Genomic DNA, 18,251 nt, shown 5'->3' on the forward strand with positions numbered 1-18,251 from the left:
GAACCGTGATCAGTGACCTCTAAAATATTAAGAACAAAGTCTGGGTCAGAACATCCAGATTTAGAACGATATTTGTTTGAAATTATGAAGAGAAAAAGTTCTTTGCTTCATGGAAGGTCTCATATCGAAGTACAAGTTCATTCAAAACAATGGAACTCAACGCACGGACCAATTTATTATTGTTTACTCACAAAAGGCAATCCTGTTTTAGAGTAACATGACAGGTGAATTTCAATAGTATTTTATCGCAGAAATAAAGGCAGAAAATACATTAAAAAAACACACAAAAAAAAACGATCCTTTCTTTTTATCGGGTTCAAAACGAATCAACTTTTGTGAGATATGCATTGGAACTGCAGACGATTAAATATGTTCATATAATTAAAAAAAACATAATTTGTAAACATATAAATTATTTTATAAATAGAATATGCAATTATCTGAGATGAGATAGTGATCAAATTTATTACAAGGAAAAAATGCTAAAATATTTAATAAATGCAGTGGTTTTCAAATCGAGGAGAAAAAATAAAATCGCACTATCAACACTGGAAATTGAAGAATAATGTGAATTGTTCCATATCGTATTTATCCGTTTCGCTGAATTAATAGAAGACTGAAAATAATTATTTTTACATTTTTAGAAAGAAATTGCTGATTTATTTTTTAAATCAACTTCATGAGATGTTTGCATTAGAATTTATTTCTTTCGACATTTCGGCAAGCTCAGAGTATTTTTATTAAATAGATAAATAACGTAACATTATACAAATTTCAAATTCAGTCGCATCTCTTTTCATTTTCATTATTAATAGCGTTTAAGTAGTGTATCTACTAGTAAAAACATATAAGCTACATGTACGTTTTTGGAGAAGGGTACATAATTTCTCCAGAAAAATTATGTAATTCCAAGGGAGTTGTGAAAAAAGTTTGAGATCATTGTAATCATCTGATAGAAGAGATGAAGCTGGAATTGTTTCAACAAACAATAAAAAAAGATATATTAGCCTTGAAAAAGATATATTAGTCCATGAATCTATCATTATAATTATATTTTTGTATATTCTGAAAATGAAAAAGAATATAAACTCTTTCAGAATCACAGTTATTCAGCCGACTCCAAATAGAAAAAGTTACACCTATTTTCATTATAAAAGTTTTCTTAATTTATCCAATTTAGATTTAAAGTATTAAAATAAATTAACAGAGACTACAGTTTGTAAATATACAAAGCAAAAATGAAAATACATCATAATATACTACTTGTTAAACATTACCTGCTATTAGCCCTTTATAGATCTCTGGATTTATATTAACTTAAGAGACGTTTCTTCTGATGCCTTGATAAATTCTTGTTAAATGTAAGTAGGATGACTTATTGCTTGACATTTAATTAAACTACAAGAATAGTTCAGAAAAATTTTAATAAAACTGTTTAATCGTAATTATATTTAAAAGTGGCATGAATATATAAATAATAGTATCCCTTCTAGATAGAGTATCTTCAAAATGGCGATAAGTTTCAACTTTTGTTTTTGAAATTAATTTCCTAGAGATTCTTTGTTTTTTCTTTTTTTTTTTTTTTTGGTAAGTAAAACATACATTTCCTTTCGCCGTCTAAAATATTCTAGTACCTAATTATCTATATTTTTTATTGAATACATTTAATTAAATTTTAATTTTTGGAATTTGACAAATTCCATCAATGAAGTGGGCCTTTCAACAAATATAGCAACTTTTTGTTCCTAACACAGGTCTACCAAATTTACTTTTTTTTTTTTTAATCTAGGATTTATATAACTTATGTATTTGTTATGCCAATTTCAAAAATAATATCAATTTTTCTATATCACTTGAGGATTTTTTTTAAAGGTTGTGAAACATTTTTAAAATCACTCATCGATACGTACAATTTACAAACCATTCACCAGCTTAGTAGTATTTATTTAATAGAAAATACTTTGAAAAAATGAAGTAAATAATAACAAAGTCAGATATACATCTAAAAAAATTAGATTAGAGAATATAAAATTTTAATTAATTCACCACTTTAATTCAACAGATTCTTGATTTTATGTGCAAGAATGGAAAGAGGACTTATTTTAGATCAACTAAATTACGCTGAATCATATTCTAAGACCTTGAATTATTTTTTTTTCCCTTACAGGCCATTTTTTTTATTATTATCTAGCACTAGTTTTTCGATCTATTATCCCACTCATGTGAGAAATAATATATTTTTGAGTGTACACACTATCTGCGTAATAACATGGCTACAATATCCACAAGTTTGCCATTTAATTTTTTCTAAATATTTTATTTTAATGAGAAGAAAATCAAAGCTTCCGTTCAACTCATTTAAAATTACTATATGAATAACAAGAATTGAAACAAAAAAGTTGCCATCTCAAAGGAAATCAATAATCTCCTTTACATTGGGCTACCTGAACATCATGAGCAAGGAATAAATCAATAGTTGTATCGGCATATTCAAAAAAGTAAGGTGTTAAAGTCCCATAATGCCTTTCCCGAGCTATGATGCAAAGTAGCAAAATTTTGATATACTTTTATTTCCAAGGTTAGCTTATCATAACAGCAACCCCCCACCCAACCCCCAAAGAAAAAGAATATTATGTTTTATACATAATTGAAAATTCTAAAGACACTGCAAATAGAGAAATATAATTATTAATGAATTGGTAATTTTCAGAATTTCAAGATAGTATATAAATTATTTTTTGGGCTATAACATTTTCCAAAGTAATCTTTAAAGACGAAAAAATTTCGATTAATCAATTAAACATTAGAAAATGTTCGCCATCAACAGCATATTTGTGCCGCATTGGTAATTTCTAGATCCAACAGCCTGGCACTTTGACAATTAAGAGACGCACATTCCCTTTTATTATTAGCTGAGATACATAAGTATGTCATCTTTTTCGAAAATACTATAATTTAGACGAACAGAAGTTAGATACAGGACTTCTTTCTTACTGAAACCTGATCCTCAAATAAAAAATTATACCAAAATAAAAATTAACAACTGTATATACAGGATTGCTGTAAACTGCATAAACGAAATTCCAAACCAACAGGTTTAAATATAGCTTCGCGACCAATGACATTTGGGACGGCCGTTTAACTTACAGGTTTATGAAAAGAAATTTTATCATAACAAATTTTTTGGCCTTAAAAAATTCAAAACAAATTAACCCAGTAAAGGTACTCGCACCATATCCACTATGGAACAGCCGATTCAAATGGGTAAACCTTACTCTACGGCGAGAGATATTTAGGTCAGTTTCTATTGAAACATGTTTTCAGACAAAAGATGTTACTCGGAAGAAAGCTTAGTGGGGATTTCTAAAATACAATGGCACATAATCACTGAAACGTGGCAGAAACAGTTAAGAAACATAAATATTTCATAACGGTGGTTGGGTCCTTTGTGTAGTCCTTTCGAATCTGCAGTGCGAAGCAACAACATGGAGAAATGTCCACTAGTACTTTTCCACTTCATAATAAGAACGTTCTTTACGGTGGAACGAACAGGCTACGAATGATCTGATATGTAAATCTTATTTTAATGGAAAACAGTAATTGGTCAACTACGAGATGCAAAAGCAAATATGTAATAAGTGAATGCAGGAAAAACTAACTGTTCTGGTGTAAAAAACATAGTATTTAATAAAACGTTTGAAACGTTTAAACATAATTTAAATAAAACGTTTTTAGTATATAGAAAACAATTTTGATTTAAAAAGAATGGGGAAAAAATGCAATTGGAATTTCAATAATTACTTATGAAAAGAGTATTAAAAAAAGAAAATTATTATGAAAATGAAATAATTTTAAACTGCTATGAATAATTTTTAATAACTTCTATGAATATTTTATTTAATATAATCTTGAAGATTTTTGAGTAATTAATTTCAATGGCAGTTTTTTTTAAGTGTTTCTAATAACCTGAATTCCCAAATTTGAAAATTTTAGTTCCTCTATTTATGGAAAAATCTATAATGAAAATTAAGGTTGTCGTTAAGAGATAATGTATGAATGAAGATGGACCACGTGCAACTCAGAAAGACAGATTAACAATGAATGAGTATGAAAAATATTAAAATGAATTAAATGAATATGAAAAAAAAACCTGCTAATACATAATTTAAATGTTTCATTTCTGTTCAATATTTGCAAGTAGTCAAAATAATTCTTTATAATTCTTTCAACAAGAAAATTTTAAATCGATTAATTTTTAGAATTCGCATTCCTTCGTTTGTTAAGCTTTGGAGTTAATGGTCAATTCATTCACATCTTCTATATTTACCATAAGTCTCAAAAACATAAATATTGTTTCTTTTCCATTTCAACTCTCATTTCATTAATTTTACCATTCCTTAACGAAATTATGATTTCAATAATACTAATGAAAATGTAATAACAAATGTGCTTGTATCGGTTCTTTACAAGATAAAGCACTGATAACAGCAACAATGGTTTATGAATTCGCTATAGACGTGTTTTACAGAGTGATCAAATGAACTTAGGATACTTTTTGAGTTTTTGATTACATTTTAATTAGTTGGGAATTAATTGAAATCATTTAGGAATAAATTTCATGACCAAAAATTTCAAGAATATATTTTAATTTTTAATAATAATTTTTTTTTTTAATTCTTGCAATAAAAATCAAATTAATTCCATAGTTTAAATAATTCTTTTAATCATATGTTTTTCTCAAAGTTCATCTTTCTGGTTTCATTTCATAGAATACAAATAGAGTAAGCAGTAAATCTTTGAAATAATTCATATTCTGTGTTAAAAGGCTATGGTATATATTTTTTAAAATAATGTTGATATAAATTTCAATCTTCATCGTGTTTATAGTTCCGATTTCGTCATACAATTACAAGTTTTAAACAACTCTGCAACTAGTTTTTAAAATGTATCTATCCGAAAATCAATATTCACAGCAAACAGACCAGTTGCCAAAGGCGGCTAATTTCAATAAGTAAGATAAAAGATAATACTTTTATGAATCCTTGACAATCTAAAACAGAACGGTCTGAGCACTGTACATAAACTGAATCGCAGGTAATCCGAAAACTATTTGTTAAGAATGATGTTAAATCTGAATTCCTGTGGCTTGGAGAATTTTATGCATAGTTTAGATATAAATCTCCCTTTTGTAGATAAAGATCATGATTATAAACAAAATCTAACATTACTTTTATGGAACGAATTTTAATCTGATATTCTAATCCTTAATTTATTTATTTTGTGTGTAAATTGAATTATAAACAGTACCGAACCGAAAAAATTAAACAGCAGATTTTTACAAATCAATATGTCATTATTTGACATTTTCAACTTTGTATTACATAATAAATAGTTAAAAAAATGACACCGAATAAAAAAAGTAAATAAAAATATAAATTACGAAAAGAAGATTTTTATTTAAAAAAAAAACCCACAGCATTATGAACATTTATAATTCGAAAATATTTTTAGCACAATCACTGCAGCTGTATAGACCGACCATTAAATTTATTTTATATATCTCAACGTAAAATTGATACTGAAAGACATGTATGAGTATATCAAGTCAAAATGGATTAGACTGAAGGAACAAAACCTGTAAAATATGATAGAAAAAAAATGCAATAAATTCGGAAAAGGCGAGATCATAAATCGATCATCGCTATATATATCTATAATTTGCGGAATTTCTCTAAACGATTTTTGCCGCACATATTCTGATTTTACAGAATGAAAAATCGAGTAACTTTAGTCTTTTTCATATAATACAATGAATGAACATCCGAAAACCAGCATTCTGTTTTAGGCATGATTCCTCAACCAACTGAAACCAAAATTAGACAAGAAACTATAATTATAGTCACAAAATCACATATTAAACTTAATACATTTAAGTGTGATACATGTGTAAGTATTAAGTTTAATACATTATACCAATGCGCTTTTGAGATCCTGTTTATATGCTTCTGAAAATATATGCTTCTACATATTATATTTTAGGGGATTGAAATGCGCGAGGATAGAACCAGGGACCTTGTGGTTCGCAGTCCAGTAACATGACCAGGATACAAAAGCATATGCTCGTGTAGCGTAGTTGTTAACTGGCTTATATGCTATTCACCACAAACTCTCCCTCCAGTGAGTCGGAGGTGAGACGAACGATATGGCTGTTCAGTGGTGATGTATTTTAGCTGTTGTCTAATGGGCCTGTACCCAGTTGAGTAGCGCCAAGCGTTATGGCGAGCGTGTGTGAGTGAGTGATTGCTGCGTGAAGTGAGTTTGACAACTTTGGGTTGCTGCGTCAAGTGAATCTGACGACTTTGGTTTGCTGTGGGTAGATGGCGCCACAACAGCTGTACGAAGGTTGAAGGTTCGTCGTCCGATTTCACCAATTTAGGGGATTGAGATGCGCGAGGGGAGAACCTGGTGTGGTTAGCAGTCCAGTAACATGACCAGGATACAAAAGCATAAGCTCGTGTAGCGTAGTTGTTAACTGGCTTATATGCTATTCACCACAATAAATTCTTTATATGTTTCTGACCGACAAACCGTCACCCCCAAATCTAAGACTGCACTATAGATGTTAAATCTATGCATCGAATTTTATTCACCTAGCTCCCTTAATTTTGCAATTGTCCAGTAAGACAAATTTTCACTCAAAGGATTTTGCTCAAAATTTGACAGAAATCTAAAATCTTGTGTAAAGACTATATACCAAATCTAACTCAAAGCGTTTATATATTAACTTTTCACAGACAGATAAGACATAAAATCAAAAATATGTTTTTCGAACTCAGGAAAGTCTAAATCGTGAAAATCCGTCAAAATCTCAAGTTCGAACTTTCTGACGATTGCAATACTTTCTATATACTTCATACACCATGAAAATAAAAATGACCTTCTCCAGGGGCAAGAAGCTGTAGCGTTTCGACTATTCTATTTTTAGAAACATGTTATTTGAGCTTTTACACTTTCTTAAAATTTAAAGTGATAATTTTACATAAACATTTTGATTCAGTTAATCATGAATTACCCTTAAGTTTTGATAATGGTAACTCTCAGCTCAGACTTTGCACAATCAACAACAGATGGAGGTGTACCAGTGGATTCATAGGTATTCCAAGTACGTTTATCATTACAGGACGAGCATTTAGCACAAAATAAAGCTTAGATGATTTTGTGATTGTTATTTTTTTTAGATTAACGTGATAATACAGAGACATATGAGAGTTATCTTCGGTTGGATTATGATAGAACCTATATACATACAGCACGATGACTGAACCAGCAACCCTTCATTCAAGTTGTCATACCACACCAGCGAGGGACAAAGCGAATTTCGTATGCAAGAGAACTGCGAGATAGGACGCCTTCTCATTAGAATCAGTTTTCAAATTCATAATTTTATGAGTAAGAAATCAAAATTCTGTCGCAGTTCGCTGTGTAATATTTATGCCATGTAAAAGTCAATACTGGTAGAAGTAAAGAAATGAGCTATCATCTGAATCAAAACGTTAGCTTGTCGTAAATGAATGAAATTCATTTAGACTATCTATATCTATGCTTGTAATAAAGCTCAATGTGTGTGTGTGTGTGTGTTGGCGCTCTACAGGCCGAACCGTTTGACTTACAGCTACCAAATTCGGTACATGCATACCTTGGAGGTCGGGAATGTGCACCTGGGGTCCCTTTTTTTGAATTTTTAATTATTAATTAAAAACTTTTTGCCAAAAAAATCTTTATTTCCCGATCGCCAAATGAGTAAAGCTTCAGTCTCCCCCACCCCGCGCTAATGAGGGTAAGCTTAACATGTTTTCGACCGATTATTTCAAACGATTCTGTTTATTTTCTTCATATTTGATGCATTTAAAATTAAACATTGTTAATTAATCGATCTTTCAGATTCATTCTGAAGTACTTTTGAATTAAAATATAACAGAACAAAGGAAATTAAAAATTTCTAATCTGCATAATTATGCAATCTGCAAAGATTTTGAAAAACATTTGAGCACTTTTCTCAATTTAATTGCACTATTATTTTTATTAGTTTTCATAATTCTAAAAATTTTATTTACAGTGACGATAACTTGCAAAAATATAAAAGCTGTAAAAATTTTCATAACATAGGATGGAAATTCATACATAAATTTACAGAGATTAAAAATGCATTTACAATTTGCATTAGCTAGAAAAATGTTCAGCTATCAATTGTTCAAATAAAAATTAATTTCGAGATAGACATGGAAATATTGGTGATGAATCAATACTTTGGTGCGATAAGGTTAATATTCTTGGAATTAACCAACTCTTTTACTTCAAATCTTTCGTTCAAATATCACTTTGATGTTTTGAAAAAGAAAACTTTTCATCAGCTAAACGCCATTAAAGCAATAGTTGGTACTCTTGGGAAGCCAGATCTCACCATCTTTTAAAAATAATACACGAAACAATAGAAGTAATCTAGAATATGGTGGCCACATTCTCAGCGCTTCCTCACACTCAAGTTTTCTTCCTCTGGAAATTACATAGCGTCCTGCACTTCGATTTGCCACTGGATTAACAAAGTGGACACCAATCCCTCTTCGTTATCGAGAGGCCGGTGAAATTCCTTTAAAACACAAATTCAAATTTCCAGTTTCACGATTTCACATTAAACATTTTACGTTTGTGGAGAAATCAGCCTCAACCTATCTTCTCCAACCCCCCATTGTTCGACCTAGATTAAAGAAACTTCTTTCACTTCAATATTTCTTCAGTACTCCTTTTTCGAATCTTAAAATTTCCCGTACATCTATCTTAAATTCTATCCTCAGAATTTCATTTTTTGATGAAACGGAAGATATCTACTTCGAGAGATATTCATTTCACAGCTTCAGAAGTTTGTGTTTTTCGAGTTAAATTATCCGCTTGCTCGTTTTCCGGGGTACCAGCATGACCTGAGGCTATTAATAGCCGCCAACATAGATAATTCCTTGTTGTTGTTGTTTTTGTTGTTGCATCCGTTGCGATTAAAACTTTATTAATCCACGCAGATGTTTTATGAGCTTGAAAAAACTTTCTTATGATTTCTATCATTCCATTTATTCCTTCTGAAGAATATTTATTTAAAATCACTTTTCACTTACATGATTTACTATTTCAGACTTAAAATTTACCGAATGAAGTCATAAGAAAGCTTTTTCAAGCTTATAAAACATCTGCGGATTAATAAAGTTTTAATCGCAACAGATGCAGCAAAAAACAAGGAATTATCTACATTGGCAGCTATCAATAACCCCAGGTCATGCCGGTACCCCGGAAAACGTTGCGTGGACCAGTCAGACCAAACCTATAAAGCGTTTCATGAGATGGAAAGGCTCCATTGCGAAAGCGTGAGTGTAAGACATCTATCTTTCGATTGGGAGAATTCTAGGTTTAATGTTTTCCAAGTGAGAAAAAGATTTACTTTAGTTACTTTCTTTCCATTTCTGAAATTCTATCCTCAAAATTTAATTTTTGATGAAACGGAAGATATCCTTTTCACAGCTTCGGAAGTTTTTATAATTTAACTCGAAACACGTAAACTTCTGAAGCTGTGAAATGGATATCTTCCGTTTCATCAAAAATTAAATTTTGAGGATAGAATTGAAGAAATGGAAAGAAAGTAATTAAAGTAAATCTTTTTCTCACTTGGAAAACATCAAACCTAGAATTCCCATAATCGAAAGATAGATGTCTTACACTCACGCTTTCGCAATGGAACCTTTCCATCTCATGAAACGCTCTATAGGTTTGGTCTGACTGGTCCACCCAAATGTCCTGCTTGAAATGAAATTGGGGATATAGACCATATTCTATTTCGTTGTAAAAAACATCTATGTGTTCATAAACAAATCCAGAAACGAATGGGAATTGATCCACCTTTCTTTCTCTTGGCTCTTTAATTTAATGGAAGATGCAGCGAGGAAAAGAAATGTCATCTTCAAATTTCTTCAGAAACTTTCTGATCCTTAAACTTCCTCAGACAAATTTTGCTCTTTGGCTTCTTGTATTGCCACGGTTTTCATGAATTTAGCTTTCCGCTTCAACTCTTTCCTTTATGTCGTTTTAAGTATAATTTTGAGACATTTCCTTCTTGGTACGACATTGGTCAAGCTTCTTCTCAAACATTTCTTATTAGGAGTCGAAAAAAATGGAGATAAAGCGGCCGAATGGCAAGAATAGATCTTAAAGCATTAAAGAACTGAATTAATTTGTATCCTGCTGACGGTGTGTCATTCTGTACTCTCAGAAATATTAAACACGATAACTCAAAATTGTTTGTGGTTTTGTGACTACAAATGTAGTTTCTGTGTCCAAATTTTTGCACCAATCGATGGGGAAAAATGCATCTAAAGAATAAATTCGTTTTTCGGATATTTTTAACCGCATGACAGGGATTAATCGCCAAAAACATTGCCAAGAATCATCTGATAGATTCAATAAGATTGTTAAATTCAAGCTAAAGGTAAATATTTCGTAATTATTGTACGCTAATGCCACGCAAGGTTTTTATTGGGTAAACATTTTGAGAGAGTATGCATAAAAGTTTTGGGGCACCATTTATTTTGACAAGTCAAAACTTGTATGACTAGTTCTATATAATGAATTGTTTTTCCAATTTAGTACTGCTTAATCTTACTATTTTTTTAGTACATTTATTTAACGATAGTATCCACATCATTCATGATAAAAATTTGAAAATCACAATTCCTGGCCTTAACTAAATCCTTACTGACTGCGAAGAAATGAGAATCTTTGCGGTATTTTTATTAATTTATTTTTCCGCGGGACATACTACTTACAAAATTCTTCAGAAAATAAGAGAATGGCGGTAATGGGAACAATACCAAATTTTTTTAAAGAATGTAAACAAATATCAATTTGAGAAAAATGTGTATTATACATTTATATTACAAATTACATATAGCATTAATCATTTGTGTTATTTTTTTTACGTGGAACTGAAATAAAATGAACGATATCTATTCATTTAAACATTATATATATATATATATATATATATATATATATATATATATATATATATATATATATATATATATATATATATATATATATATATATATATATATATATATATATATATATATATATATATATATATATATATATATTTAATATTCAGCATTCTTTTTTAACAACGGAAAATAAGTTATAAATCAAATCGATAATAAATTATAAATCGGAATTTCAAGTATTTTGATTCTTTCCTACCCCATACCTTTGACTTAAATAATTCAGGTTAAAAAATTTTGATTAAAATATTTTTTTTAAATATACAGGCAAAAAAATTGAACGAATTTCCATTAATTATTTCCTTGCTTTGAGAAATCGCCGGATTTTTATTTTGTTTACTGAATGTATAGAAAAATCATTAAAAACTTTATGAAACGACTAATAATATTCTAAAGCTGATTCTACTGCTTAATGTTTTCAGAAACAATATAAAATTGAAAATCCAAATGAGTCGCTCGAAAACATAGGAAGAAGCCTCAACGCAGACATAATTTTAGTCATTAGAAATGATAATCAAAATTAACATAAAAATAGTACGAATAATCAAAAACAAATTTTTTTTAATTTAATCGCATTTTTTTTCATATATTATAATTTATTATGAGTGTGTGTGGACTAAAGTTCGATGAATTAAACGGAGTTTTTTTTTCTTTTTCTAATTATTTTTTTAATTAAATTTTTTTTAAAATTTATTTTGCTAATATTATTACGTTGAGTGCAAATTTAAGTTTTATAATATTACAAACATCTGCTTTAAAAAAAAATCTCTATCTGGAAAAATGTCCTTTTTTATTATTATTATTTATCATCTTGATTTATATCTATCTATATACCTATATATTTGTGACAAATATCAAACAAAAAAAAATTCCACAAGCTTTTGCTATTTCATTATTCTCCGAAATCGAAGGTTATCATACAGAGGAAAACGTGTAACAGTAGTACATGAACTTAATAAAAAAAACCATTTTACGATCAAATCAAATATTTGTATTTGAAGACTGCATTGGATAAATAGCAAAATATTTGCGAGAAATTGACGGAAGTAAGTTTTAGTTTTACAGAAATTCTAATAAAAAATTATAGGTCAAAGAGATAGTTTCGTAAATAGTTCGTTCCCAATCCCTTCTCCCCCCCCACTGTAGATATCTGAAAGAAATGTGGAAAACAAAATTAATTTACCAACGAACATTGGGAGGAAAATGTAGTGAAAGCTATTTCTGAAGAAAAATTTGTTTTCTTAATAAAAGAAACTAATTTGTCAAATATATTTAAACATTAAAATTGCATAAAATTTTCAAAGTATAATTTTAAAAATAATAAATTAATCCTTTAATTCCTAAATTATTACACCAATTTTTGTAGTGTAACCCAAGAGGGGGGATAAAAATAACTTTTTAATTAATTAAAATAACAAAAATTAATAATTTTAAAATTTAATTTTTTCTCTAACACCATCTACAGTATGTTGTCAAAAAGGCATTTTTAGTATTCTTGGGAATACTTCTAGGGGAAAAAAAAAGTCCTTTTATGAAAATACAAGAGTAGTTAAAGCTATACTTTTAAGTACCATACAAAAATAAATAAATAAATAGCAAAATTTTATAAAATTTCAAATAATTAATATTTATAAGCACATTTCAATGAAATACAATAACACATTGGATTGCAGAAATAAAAAAAAAAGGAAATGAATTAAATTTTATCTTAATTCATTGTATTTACAATACTTAAGTCAATAACATGTACCAATTAGCGTTTGTTTTGATCTTTGTAAAAATTAACACCTGAAACAGAAAGTCATAAAAACACACAATATCCCACAGTCACGTATAATGTTAAGTCCATTTCATTCTTGAGCATTTCATCCTAAATCACAACTTAATTAATATTCCCTCATGTTATCACGGAATCACAGCATAAATTTTTATTTCATTTTAATGTATTACATATTATCTAACGTTTTCATTCTTTTACTTCTCAATTTTTTTTAAATTATCCTATTCCAGATTTATCTCTATATTTCAAAAGCATTTTAATCTTCAACAATCCTTTAAAAAATAACAGATTTTTTTTTGTTTTGTTTTCTTTCATATGAAATGGTGAAATTTAAAAGATTATCTAAATTCAGCTTAGTTATGATGATGAAGCGAGAAATTCAAGGAAACAATTGGGATTCTGCAATTAGTGGCATAGCAACAGTAAACTGTCACCAGGATTAACTAATTCTACCCTTCCTAATAATTCAAAAAATATAAATGGCAAAGGAGATATGTAAACTTTTGTCCTATCAACATATCTGGTTTCAAAATATGATATATAATCTTTTATCTCAAAAATACCACCAAAAACAATTTGCATTCCAGACATCAATATCTACTGTTATTATGCCACTGTTTATACATACTCTCAATATCTACTACTACAATCTCAACATCCATTATTGATAAAAGATTTTGTATCTGCTTTTTTTTCCATGAATATTCTCAGGCTGGGTTGTTTTAACCCTTTCATGGACCATTTGTTTCTCTTTGGAATTTCTCTCCCATTTTTATGTTTTATTAACAATTAAACAATAACATTTAAGGAAATATATTTTATTTTACCGAATTTTATGTTATCATTAAACTTTCAGAGGTGGGAAGTATACTTCCCAAGGAACCATTTACAGTCACAAAAAAAAAAAAAAAAAAAAAAAAAAAATTAAATTTAATGGTGATTATTTGCCATGAAAAGATGAGAAGCATGTTGCAATAAACAAGGGGTACATCATATTCTGTACACATGTAGCAGTTCCTTTTTTTTTTTTTTTTTTGCCCTTTTGTATTTCACATAAGTGTATTTTGTAAGATCATGTAGGTGGGAAGTAATATACCCAAGGCCCATGAAAGGGTTAAATGCTCCAATTTAAATCATCACTGACTTGAACTGTAAAGTAAAGCAAAAAAAGTAACTGCAAAAGTAAAGCAATTCGTTAAGTGACTGTTTTCAAAATGCAGTTCCAATGTACCTATCAGAAAAATGTTCAAATGCTTAATGTCAAATATGATTATATTCAAGATCTATTAAACATATACATTAATATTCTCTGACAAATTAAAGCAAGGTTGACAGTTTTACTTTATGCATATAGAGTAAAACTTTTTTTTTCTGCATTTATGTTACTGGGTTTGTTGTATTTATTACTGGACTTAAGAGTCCTTATCAATTTATAGATCATGCAATTAAAATTTTTATTTTCTTGATCTTTTTTAATTTGCAGGAGTTTAAAAACAAGCATATGGATTAGGAAAATGGGATAAATGTTGATTAAAATGGTTAACTGATTAAAGCCGCTACACTTCTTCAGAGCTAAACTCTTAGGTCCATAACATAGCCAATGTTGGTGCAAAAATAAAATAGTTTCAACAAATGTAAAGCTTATTAAAATTAAAGAGAAGAAAATAAGACAGATCAGAAAGGCATAAAAAAGCAATTACATAAAACTCCATAATCCTGCATGAACTAATATCAATAAAATTTTCCCCTCCCCAAAAATATTATTCACCAATTTAATTACATCTTGCTACATTTATTGAAAATCTACAATCCCATTTTTCCTTTCTGCCAATTCATTTTTCTTTACTAAAAAAATTTCTAATTTTATAGTTATTAAAAATGAATTGGTAAAAACAAACCATCAGTTAAGAAAATAGCACTCAGTTAAATAATTTCTTACTTAAGATAGCATTAATCTAATTTTTTACAAATTATGACCATTTTGGTTCTATAATTTATTTGTTATCTATTGTTTAAATAAAAATTATCGGTATACAGCTACAGATTTGGTGATTTTTGCACTATTGCGCCAATGAAGAGCTTAATCTGTAACTGCAGAGGCGTTGAATTTTGAAAGCGATTGGCGGTACTTAAAAAGCGCCAAAACTGTAGCTGCAGTGGCGTTAATACGTAAGTACCAAATTATCTATTCTGCACATTACATCAGTGAATATATTTGAAGAGGAAAATTTTCATCATTAAAACTATTTCCGTATGGTTGGATAGATTCCAAGTCACTTCAAATAATATAAATTATTAAAAAGAATTCTTATTATTATAAATATACAATATTTTTTCCCACCGACAAACTATATTTTTATTTCAAAATCAAATAATACAATATTATTATTAAAATTTTGAATATAATAAAAAAAATATGAATATATATAAATAGAGATAATCTTTGAATTTGTGTTTGGCAGGGTTACGCGAAAAAAAAAAGTACTGAACATTGCATCCCCTCTTGCCAAATTATTCATTCAATGGAAAGAAATGTTAGTAACTTTCTATTACTGGATCACAAATAGATCAATGCCAAATTTTATAGCACAAATAATTTAATTTGTGTTAAGTTATGATTTAATTTGTGTTCATTCTCGTATTCCATACTCTACAATAAATAGTAAGAAGAATAATTGTTTTTCCTTTTCATTAAAGTAATCTATTCCACAAGAAACAACTTCTCAATATTGAACATTATTTATTTATTATATGAAATAGCATCCACTTGTTATACATAACATGAGAGAAAATTTTTATATATATATTTTTTTTTTACACTTTAAAAAGAAATTATGTCTTCAACTATCAGATACTATTCTATCAATACAATGTTAATCATCACCATTCCATAACAATACACCAAAATTCACTCATTGCTACTCAAAATTGCAATATAAAATTATAGAGCCCTTTAATATCATTTTTAACAAAAAACATGCTATGAACTAGTAATGAAATATATATTTGGAAACAAACATATAACTTATATATATTATAAATATAAAATTAATACAAATATTATTTAACAAGAGAAGATATTAGCTTATAAAAATTAATATTCTTTTATTTAAAGTTATGAATAATATTTTAATACTAAGAAAAGTATGGATTTGATTTGAATATGACAGCATGTAATATAATTTGTTAGTGAGTTATTCTTGAATGTTTAATTTTCAAGGGGACAAAAAAAAAAAAAAAAAATTCTAAAATGAAAATAAGAAAACGATACCTTTTTAGCCAAGAAAATTTAATACAACTTGCTTGTTAAGTTCAAAAGTAATTTATATATCAAAAAATAAAAAAGAGACATTTTAAAAATAATCTGTTCATTAATTTAGAATCTATAAGTGTTAAATTATCACTTCAAATGAATCAATATTTAATTACTGAACATTATGAAATCAGGACTGAATTTTAATTAATTAAAAAGTATAATTCTGAACATTTTATTGAATGTCTTGACTATCATTCAGATTTAAACAGTTTAGGTACAGAACTGTTCATTAATCGAATTATTCTTTTCCTGATAATGTTTAAGAGGGTTTTGAAAACAAAAGGAAATGGTATTTATATTCAGTTCTATTTAAAATTGTACTTTAATTTATAAGACATCAGCCAATTTCTTTTATAACATTGTTACAAATAACAGACACGATTTTTTTATTAAATTATTAAAATTAAAAAAATTAATATAATGATCAGCATACGGAAAAAGTACCTTTTCTAGATAATTTGAATGAAATAAGCAAAATATAGTCAGTAAGTACGAAAGTTTTTTTTTTATATATAATAAATAATGCTAAGGGAACAAAATAAGATTGAATCAACTTCTCTCTACTTACTAAAGTATAAATCGATGCTATGTAGCTGCCTTTCTGCAGATCTGTAAACAGGGCGTTTCTAAGCAACGGCCGGCGATGATACCACTTACGCTTCTTCAACAAATCATGCGTGGATATATTTTTTGTGGTAGATATAGTAGTAGACAGATTCTTGACGGATAGGGTTTTCGACATTGTTCTACGTAGAAAAATAAGTAATTTTTTAAAATAAAAACGGAGCACTGATTCGTAGATGCACAATTCACATATGCTTTACACAATGAGGAGGGAATGACACTTGCACACATTCATCAACATCGTAGTCATTACAATATTTTGGCGAGAGAAAAACCAAGCTTTGACTCACAACCTGTTTCGTCACCAACACAGTGCGATTTCATTCGTTAAAAGTTTGAAATGTCACGTGATCTTAATAGTTATTTTCATTGACAATAGATGGCGATACGAGTTTATAGAAAATATATTGTAAATGGTTTTTAAGCAGAAATGATCTGATCGAATGTTTCGAGAAATAATGTAATTATCAAATGATTTCGAAATTCGGGAATTACTTAAAATGCATTTCATGGAGCTTAATGCTTTCTCACTTACCTTATTTTTGAGATTATTTGCATTTTCAACAATGATATTCACAAATAGTCCCCAGCATTATTTTTTTTTTTTAATTCTGAAGTTAACGAAAAAAATATTAAAATTACGATAGAAGCATTTCAAAACCTATTTGCATAAAATGAAGTAAGAACTACATAACTCAATTCAAGAAAAGGAAGAGAAAGATATTGAATTTAATTTATTGTTGACGAAAAAATTAAATTAGTTATAGTATTATCAAGACGACTTAAATTATCAAAGGATTTCATTCTCCTATAAAATTTAAGAATGAAAGAGTTTTGTGACTTTTAAAATTGTTCTAAATAGAATGCATTTTGTATTAATTTTTTAAATCTACCATCAGTATCTTATTAATATTTGATAAAATGATTTGTTAACTACAATTTAACTTGAAATATTAAATATTTTGACTTGTAAGTTAAAAGGAAGTTCAAAGGTAACTTTTCTGTTACTTTTTCTCTGTTTGTTGCTCCCACTTTCATACATTTTGACTCAAATGTAACAGAAAGAAAAAAAAAAGGATCATGTTTTAGAAAGAAAATAAACATATATTTATCGAAATTTATTTCATAACTGAAAAAGATATCTGCTTTTGAACTGTAATAAAAAAGAATAATTAATTCATTTTTTAATTTTTTTCTATTTTTATAGATAAAAATATAATCCAATTTTTTCCTGTCTATATTTTTCATATAATATATTTTTTTGTAAATTTTATGATTAAAAAAACTGTAATGCTACAAAAAGCGATTCTATAAGGATGACTGTTGCTCGTATAGTGCAGTCTCATTATACAATTAACATGAAAAAAGTACATAACAACAATTTAATTGCTTTAAACTTTTAGGATGACCATATCACATATAGAGCAGCTTAATT

The 18,251-nt window shown here is 28.2% G+C and overlaps 1 protein-coding gene across 1 annotated transcript in view; it reads right to left on the minus strand.

Moving 5' to 3' along the window:
- The window catches only part of LOC129961858 (uncharacterized), a 38,070-nt gene extending 20,960 nt beyond the window's left edge, over window positions 1-17,110 (minus strand). The window contains exon 1 of the mRNA XM_056075456.1: window positions 16,761-17,110. Within this exon, the coding sequence (XP_055931431.1) occupies window positions 16,761-16,934 (174 nt within the window). The 5' untranslated portion in view covers window positions 16,935-17,110. The remainder of the gene's footprint in view (window positions 1-16,760) is intronic.
- Between the last annotated feature and the right edge of the window lie 1,141 nt (window positions 17,111-18,251).

This window comes from Argiope bruennichi, chromosome 2 (genome assembly GCF_947563725.1).
Source record: "Argiope bruennichi chromosome 2, qqArgBrue1.1, whole genome shotgun sequence".
NCBI classification, from domain to species: Eukaryota; Metazoa; Arthropoda; class Arachnida; order Araneae; family Araneidae; genus Argiope; species Argiope bruennichi.